Source organism: Aythya marila, assembly GCF_965140915.1.
Source record: "Aythya marila genome assembly, chromosome: 5".
In the NCBI taxonomy this organism is placed as follows: domain Eukaryota; kingdom Metazoa; phylum Chordata; class Aves; order Anseriformes; family Anatidae; genus Aythya; species Aythya marila.
Window position 1 is genome coordinate 46,388,788 of NC_139046.1, and position 8,721 is coordinate 46,397,508.

Sequence of the window (8,721 nt, forward strand, 5' to 3'; positions counted from 1 at the left end):
TGAGGAGGGGAGGGGCATTTTGCCATAGCTTAGTTGTCTATGCAAAAAAGTCACCTGTAGTCTTGCTGTAGATTAACGCCAAAGTATCTTGTCTTCCGTAGTCTACTCCTTCTCCATCTGCGGATCTGCTGGGTCTGGGTGCAGCCCCTCTCACCAATTCAGCTCCCCCACCTTCCTCTAGTGGTAGCCTCCTGGTGGATGTATTTTCAGATTCAGCTTCTGCTGTTGCACCTCTTGCTCCTGGTTCTGACGACAACTTTGCGAGGTAATTATGTCACCCTGCAAGGTATCTGAGAAAGCATTTGTCTGCTGAAACAGGACTAGAGACAAGAAATCAAACAATAACTTCTGGTTTTGTTCCAGTTTATTGAATGCATTCCTGGGTGGTAGTTGTGCAGCAAGAGAGGTATTCCTGAACTTTGTGCTGGATATGCTACCTTTAATGAATACCTCTGCTCATGGAAAATTAGTCTGTAGTTATGAGCCTGAGAATATTAGCCACGCAGTCTTGCCTAGTTTTCATGCTGGTTTTTACTTCTTTGTTAAACTAAGCTGCTTCTGCATCTCAATTATATATCTTGAATTTGGGGGATGTCTGGCCTGACATGAATATGTTTAGACTTGTCCTGTTTCCATAAAGTATTCTTGCATCTATATACTTAACGGAAAACTGATACTGGAACAATGAGTTGGTTTATATCTGGAGATACTGGTTCTCAGAATTTCAAGATATAATGAAATTGTTCTGCTACTGTCTGACAAACAGGTGTAAAAAGAAAAACAAAACAAGCTTTTCTTTTTTAAGGGGATTTGTTACAAGTATCTTCCTAATTATATTGCTAACTGTATTGTCAAGTGCAATAATTATTAATCCCTTTAAAATTAATAGCCACTGTGGCTACACTTAAATGTTATTTGGCTAAAATGTTGAAAATAGTTTAAGATCACAGTATATATTTAAAAATATGTAATTCTTTGGCCAAGGTACATGATAGTACTGTCAAAGACCAAATTTAGAATGATGTGATGACAAATTTGCAAGGTATCTTAATATAAAAGACATAATCAGTGAAACTAAACTTCCTGAACCATTGAGAGTTTTATCAAAATTTTATACTAGGCAATATACTGTTGCAGGTTTGCAGTGATTTAAGACTTGATCCTGTATTTCTCTTGAAAGTTGATAAGTGATTTAATAATACTATACAATACCAAGACTTTAAGAAACAACACAAGTTTGTTGGAGCTTTTTCTAAAAAGTTGCCTGAAAAGGGTTTTCTCTTTCTGCTGAAGAAAGCATAGCATTGCTCAACCCCTTGGTCTGTCTGTCTGTAGGTGATGAAACACTTCTCTAATTCTATTGAGAAGTTGTCTTTCATAGTTTCCTTCCACTTTTTAATGCTGTCATCACTCTTGCTTCTAATCTGTCACTTGGGTAAGCCATTCTCTGTGTGCCCGTATATTCTTGCCTACATTTTAAATACTTGTGAGTATTGTAACTGGTATACTTGTTAACTGATTGTGCAGTTGTAGTTAGAAATGCCACTAATTTGATGAGGTCTCTGCTTCAAAGTGCACATCACAGTAGCTAATATACATCTACATTTATGGTTTTGAACTAAAACTTTTCTACTGTCACAATTAACCACCCAAAAGGGTTTGGTTAAAACGTATAAACTTAAGCTACTGAACACCTTCAGCCACCTCTTGCCTTCAGGAGGAATCCCTGGTTCCTAACAATCAGGGATGGGTGGGCTGGGGGATAGAAGAGGGAGGGGGGGGGAATCACTGCCTAAAACCTTTCTAGGTGTAATGAGCTAGGGCAGCTAATTATTTTTTCATGCATTAAACTCAGCAGTGCCGTTTTTGAGGAAGGAGGTAAAAGAAGTAACTAAGCACTAAGCTGTCTTTACTAACTCCTGCTGTCTCTGTCGCTACCACCTTTCTTCCTTTGTGCTGCCTGAACTAGCCCTGACCTGGCTTCATCTGAGGTAGTTTCTGAGGAACCAGCTGATACTGTGCATGATGCTGATGAGCTTTTTCACAAGTAAGCAATAATAAAACCTTGCAAGGCTGGGCAACTTCCAGAATATAGTTACAAAGCAAAACTATAGTATACATTGAGCTAATACCAGCAAAAGCAGACAAACATGCTGTCAGACTTGTGACTAGAACACGTCTGTAGATACTGTGCATTTTATGAGATGCTTGTGAAAACACAGCTTAGAGCTGGCTTTTATGAGTCAGTGCTATCACCAAGTGCTCTAAAATAAGGCAATGACAGTTGTATATTAAGCTTTGCAACTATTCACAAAAAAAGGAAAAAAGGGTAAACTATTAAAAGTATCGATATTTGGAAGTATGTTTTAAGTGCCTTGTATGAAAAAGGCCAATGTTTGCTGACCACCTCTTCTACTTTAAGTGAAGGGTGACAGACAGAAGGACTGAAATCACTACAGAATGTGCTTCTCTCAAAATGACTGAAAAAAATACAGCTCCCAAGTCAACATGTACGTGATACAGAACTGATAAAAACAAGGGAACTCTTTTTTTCTTTCAGGTTGAAACAGTCAAAGCTTCCAACTTTTGAATTCTGCGCCAGCCTAATGAATTTCAGAAGTTGTCAAGAATATGAATAAGAAAAATCCTAGTCTGTTGCCTGGTCCTTAATAGTGTGTGTGTGTGTGTGTGTAGCATATTGTGGCTTCCTTTGTAGTTTCTCAGGCATCCTATCAGATAGAAATTTCAGTTATTTTAGTGTCCTGCAAGTGGTGATTTAGGTTGTAAAATGGATTTGTCTCTTTTTAACTGCAGTTTTCTGCAAAAGCCTCTCTCGCAGACTGATGCCCTCTAGGTTAACAACAATCTTCATCCACTCTGTAAACCCTGAATTGTGTGGTTCTGAATTTTGTTTAATGTGTCTTAATTTAAAACACATTTGCCCTCTCTTCCTCTAGGTTTGTGTGTAAAAATAACGGAGTCTTATTTGAAAATCAATTGCTACAAATTGGATTGAAATCTGAATTCCGACAGAACCTGGGTAAGCTTTCAGAAAGAGTGGCTGTCCGCATTATCAACCCAAAAATCAGCACGAGGTTGAGGATAGGGCTTAGTTTTTGTGTGCTGAAGAGGGGAATGTAATTTCAGGCCTAACCTGTCTTTCTAAACCTTGCTGTTTGTGTGTCACTGGCATCTGTGTGAGTTCTTTTCTTAAACCTTTCAGTTGTTTTGGTATCTGAGATGAAATGGGAGCCTAAGTTGTTCCGAGTTCCACTTCTTACTGCCTAGTTCTAAGGCCCATACAGCCAGAGTTTTATAAAGGGACCGTTCTCCAGATTTTTTTGTATCCTATGGTAGAGCTTATGGTAATACTATGAAGCACAATATTTTTTTAGACATTTTTCTCCTAATATATTAATGTACAAGATAGTGAAAGTATCTAGTGAGGAGCTTGGAATCGAGCACTGTCCAGAAATAGGATTGCTTGCTTCACCCCTTCTGCATTACTTTTGGTACTGCAGTAATCTTTTTTACAGAGATGGTAGCATTTTCCAGCAACTGGAAGATTTCATACAGGCAGTTAAATAATTAGTGGGACACAGAGGTCTCTTGGTTTGTTTTAATGTGTTATTTTATTTTGAGCTGTGAATATCTTGGTAAGATAAAGCATGTAAATTATGCTTGATTTTAAAAGTTGTTTCAAAGAAGTGTAGAAAAACAATGTATTAAATACTTGAGGCACAATAGTCCAGTATGATCACATGCGGTGTGCCTAAAACTTCTGCTGTCTTTCTTTTTTTTCTAGGACGTATGTTCATATTCTATGGTAATAAGACATCAACACAGTTCTTGAATTTTACTCCAACAGTAATCTGCTCAGATGACCTTCAGCCAAATATCCTTAAATGCAGTACCAATTGCCTGTTCTTTGGGATTTGTGTTTTATGCTACACATAAGTGTAATAAAGCTTGCTGGATCAGGACTTCACGTCCTCAAACATGAAGTAGGAACTTGCTGATATCTTTCTAAACTTCTTATAGAAAGAACAAATTTTGAGCAGTGATGGAAGAATCTCCTTAAAGTTCTGCTTACAGAAACACCTTTTACACTTGAAATAAGGGGGTGTAATTCTGAATAAATATGTAATGTAACTCGGTAGCTTTCTCCATTGTCATGAGGTAGTTGAGATATAGACATGGTATTCTTCAAGTGCTGCATTAGCAGATGACTTCTGACTTGAGCTGTAGGTAGAAGAATGCATGTACTCAAAGATGACAGTACTGTAAAATAAGCTTTTACTTTACAGTTTTTCCCTTTAATGCTTTATATTGCAAAAAAAAAGACGTGGGCTTTGAATTTTCAGTAGAATACAGAGAATCAACAGACACAATGTTAATTCTTCCTGCAGTTTACCAGTAATACTCACTTCTTTTAAATTTTTTGGTAAGTTATCAGTTCATTGACCATTTTCCTTAGCCACTTTTCATGCCTGAATCTTCAGACAAAGCCTGTTGACCCCACAGTGGATGGAGGTGCACAGGTTCAACAGGTTGTGAACATTGAATGTGTGTCAGACTTCATGGAAGCTCCAATCCTGAACATTCAATTCAGGTAAAAACGAAGTAGTTCAATGCTATTGAATTAATTAAATGAAAGATTTTTTGTTGTTTTGGACCTCTGACTGAAGTGCAGAATATAGAGTCTCAAGATCAAGTCTGTTCTCCAACGTGATGGTGACAGGACGAGGGGGAATGGGCTTAAGTTGCGCCAGGGGAGTTTTAGGTTGGATCTTAGGAAGAACTTCTTTACCGAAAGGGTTGTTAGACATTGGAACAGGCTGCCCAGGGAAGTGGTGGAGTCACCATCCCTGGAAGTCTTTAAAAGACGTTTAGATGTAGAGCTTAGGGATATGGTTTAGTGGGGACTGCTAGTGTTAGGTCAGAGGTTGGACTCGATGATCTTGAGGTCTCTTCCAACCTGGGAATTCTGTGATTCTGTGTGATTCTGTGAAGATCCAAAGCTATCTTGGGTATATGATTTACCTGAAAATGTGACCTAACAAAGTTTTCATGTACTGGAGGAGGGTGGAAACCCACTTGTAACAATATAGTTGAAGGAAAAAATATCATAAAGAAGCAACTACTGGTTAAAAAAAAAAAAAAAAAGTCTCCATGTTTGCTATCTCTGCTATGCATATAAAACAATCATCTTGGCATTTATTCCAGACATCTTGATGGGGAATATATACAGTAACTTTCTGGCAACTAAGAACACTTCTGCAAAAAATTTCTGGATAAGAAATGTATGTAGTGAAAATTAGAATCTTGTTATATCATCTCAGCATCAACCTTTGAGAAGGAATCATTTACAGTCTTGGTTTCTGTCCTCCATTCTGTTGTTTGAGTCTAAGCTGTTTTTATTGGTGTTTTCATAGGAGAATCTTTTCACTCCCTTGATGGGGTACTATCTAGAAGGATAGCAACCTATGTTGAAATATATTCTTATTAGAAATTCCTTCAACTTGCCTTCACGTGCCATTTAAGCAGAACAAATAAAATAAATCTGTCAGCAGATTAAAACTACATCTTGGAAATAACATCATCTGCAGTTCTTGGATTTTAATCATCAGACAACTGCAACTCAGAGTTCATTCTCAATTGCTTGGTTTATTTAGGCTGTGAAACTGCTGGCACTTTGTACTACACATACCATGTTCTGTCTGTTCTGTATGCAGGTACGGGGGAACATTCCAAAATCTTTCAGTAAAATTACCCATCACGCTGAATAAATTTTTTCAGCCAACAGAGATGTCTTCTCAAGACTTTTTCCAGCGTTGGAAGCAGCTGAGCAAGTAAGGCTGTGTCTGTATTTGGGCTTGAGGCTTTTGTGGTGGGCCAAGAAAAAGCAAAACCAGTGTACTGTGAATATAGCTGATACAGTGCTCCACTTCTTGCTTGGTCCTGAGAATTATAAACTCTCCTAAAAATAACTTTCCTAAGTTATTTAGTTGCTATTGAATGATACTGTATGTATTACACGTTATATGAGGTATTCATCTTTCTTTGTCTTGCAGTCCTAAACAAGAAGTACAGAATATCTTTAAAGCAAAACACCCAATGGATGCAGAGATCACAAAAGCAAAGGTTGGTGGTAGTACAGTATTTCTAACCTTGTAGTGTAAGGGTAGTGGTATAAGCAAGCTCTGTTCCTTTTAGTTGAAAGAGCTATCAGATCATCCTGTTAAAGCATAAGTCTGTGTGTAACAGACTTTTGGCAGGGCTGGGTTGGAAGGATTGTTCCTCAGTATGGCTTGAACTAATTGTAGTTTTTAACAGCAGTTGGAAATTTTATTTATGTTTTATTTATTTATAAATATGATTATTTATGAAAATGTGGAGTCTGTTTAAAACTGAATTAGAAGAAACTTAAAGCCTTAATTTATTCTAGGGTTACTAGTGAGAGAAGAAAACAGAATAGCACTAAGACCTCTTGTAGAGCTGTCTGCCTTAGGCAAAGCAGAAGTGACTGCTGTAAGGCAGGAATGGCTTTATCAAAAAGAGGGGAGTTTTACGTTTAATCTAACTAATTTCTCAGTAATTTGCCAGAAGAACATATTCAGGGGCAACTCAGTATCAGGCATCACTCTTTCACTCAAAATTTCTGTTGTGTTGTACATTGGTATTGAAAAGCTCATTAATGTCTTGAACACTTCAAATTAGTCTACTGGTTGTTTTGCTAATGAGCGGTGGCTGTGCTTGGGTAGACTCGTTATTGTTGTCCTGCTTTCCTGACATTTAAATCTTCTGGGTCTCTTTCACAGATAATTGGCTTTGGATCGGCCCTACTTGAGGAGGTCGATCCCAATCCTGCTAACTTTGTTGGTGCTGGTATCATACATACAAAAACTACTCAGATTGGATGCTTGCTGCGCCTTGAACCCAACCTCCAGGCACAGGTATCTGTTTCTGTATCTACAGCTTAAATACAAGTTCTTGTCTGCACTAAATAATTAAAAAAAAAAAAAAAAAAGTATATATCTGAAATTCCTTAAGGTTATTTAGTGAGAAGTGTATTTTGTAATTGCTAATTGTGACTGTAGGCTCTAATAAGAAATGAAATTGCAACAGCTGATTCTGGCATACCTTTGTAAGCTGTTGCTTCAGAGAAATTCTTTTCCATGTACATATCACGCTGTTATTCCAGACTCCGTGGATTCTCATCTTCCCTTGAAGGCTGGGAATACTTAATGTTTTCATTTTTTTGCACCTTGGATAAGAATAACTCTAATTCCCTTTGCCAATTAAAAATAATAAAAGAATAATGTAGCTAAAAAGTAAAATGAACACAAAATTGTTAAATCAGAGGAATATTATTTTCAGAAGTATTTGGATAGAGATTTTATCAAAAGATAATTGAGGGCCAAAAGTAAGTTTTGGGTAGTAAGTCCCCTTTTTTCTGAACAAGTGGATGTGAAGAGTTTATAGACTTTTCCACAACGCTTATTCCTCTTAAAGGAAAAAATGCTGTACATCAGGTTGTCAGTAGAGCTTAAACCCATCAGAATAATGGTAACTTTCCCAATGAGGGTTTGAAGACTTGCTCCATCCTATGCTTTGAAAGAGCTACATTGCTCAGTGACTGCCTGCTTCTGAATGTTCTAACTTGGTCTTTTTCTTACCAACTCTAACAAAAGAAGTGAATAGTAACTGGTTAACTTTCACTAGTTGTTTAATACCAAACGATATTTAAAAAAATATTTTGTGTTCTTTTTCAGATGTATAGGCTCACACTACGAACAAGTAAAGAAGCTGTATCTCAGAGATTATGTGAATTGCTGTCAGAACAGTTTTAATACTAACCATGACAGTTTTGTTTTTCCATTTATATCATTGTCATCATACTTGCAAATAAATGTCTTGTACATCACTGTCTGAGTACTGCAATGTTAACAAATACCAGCTCCCTGCCTTAATAGGACTTGCCCCTTGTTTGAAATTGTGATTAGAAAATGTACAGTACAGGGAAGTGACTTTTTACATAAAAAGTGGCTTTTAGTATGTTACACAAAGGGTGGAAGGGTTGTCTTTGTGCTCCTTTTATTGCAGAGGTTCGACTTTTAAACTTGTTAAAGGGAAGTTGATTTTGATAGGGTGACCAAGGGTTTCAACTGGAAAAGATTAGTAACGTTTCTCTCTTACTGCCTTTAGCAGGTACTCCCTCTGCTCTGAGCTGAAAGAAACCAGTGTAATGCTGCTCGGTAGGGTTAATGCCAGATATACATGTAGAGTTAAAAACCTTGTAATGTTAAACATTGCCACAAGTTTTGTACTGGATGGGAAGGGCAGATTCCAAGGTGTTTGATTTAAATAGACATTTATGTTGAATGTCGCCAATCTGTGTTGTATTTGAAAAATGATACAGGTCCAGAGTCTTAAAGTATTAATCTTATAATCCTTTATGTCTTACTGTTTTCTGATCTTTGGAAAGTGGATTGAACACAAAAGCTATTCTTAATCCTTCTGCTTATCTCAAATAATGAGGTGAGCTTCTCTGATAGGTAGTGAATGAGTACATGCTTGTTGGGTCAAACCGAAGTTAAATATTCTGTTCTGTTTTTTTCTGCTACCCATCAGATTTAGCAAGCAGCAGTCCCAATGATGTGATATAACTAACTGCAGAGAGTAAGGGTTCTCATCAGTGTGGTGTTGTATAAAAGGAAA

General features: G+C 37.2%; 1 protein-coding gene across 3 annotated transcripts in view; it reads left to right on the forward strand.

Annotated features, from left to right (window-relative positions):
* The window catches only part of AP2A2 (adaptor related protein complex 2 subunit alpha 2), a 46,157-nt gene extending 38,230 nt beyond the window's left edge, over positions 1 to 7,927 (forward strand). For 2 of the 3 annotated variants that reach the window (XM_082761857.1, XM_082761858.1), the window contains exons 15-22: positions 102 to 265; positions 2,958 to 3,040; positions 3,806 to 3,895; positions 4,489 to 4,612; positions 5,736 to 5,852; positions 6,075 to 6,144; positions 6,822 to 6,956; positions 7,776 to 7,927. In XM_082761857.1, coding sequence (XP_082617983.1) covers positions 102 to 265; positions 2,958 to 3,040; positions 3,806 to 3,895; positions 4,489 to 4,612; positions 5,736 to 5,852; positions 6,075 to 6,144; positions 6,822 to 6,956; positions 7,776 to 7,853 — 861 coding nt within the window. In that variant the 3' untranslated portion in view covers positions 7,854 to 7,927. Of the gene's footprint in view, positions 1 to 101; positions 266 to 1,969; positions 2,048 to 2,957; positions 3,041 to 3,805; positions 3,896 to 4,488; positions 4,613 to 5,735; positions 5,853 to 6,074; positions 6,145 to 6,821; positions 6,957 to 7,775 lie in introns of all 3 variants that reach the window. The other variant, XM_082761859.1, reaches the window with a different exon arrangement.
* Positions 7,928 to 8,721: the final 794 nt, after the last annotated feature.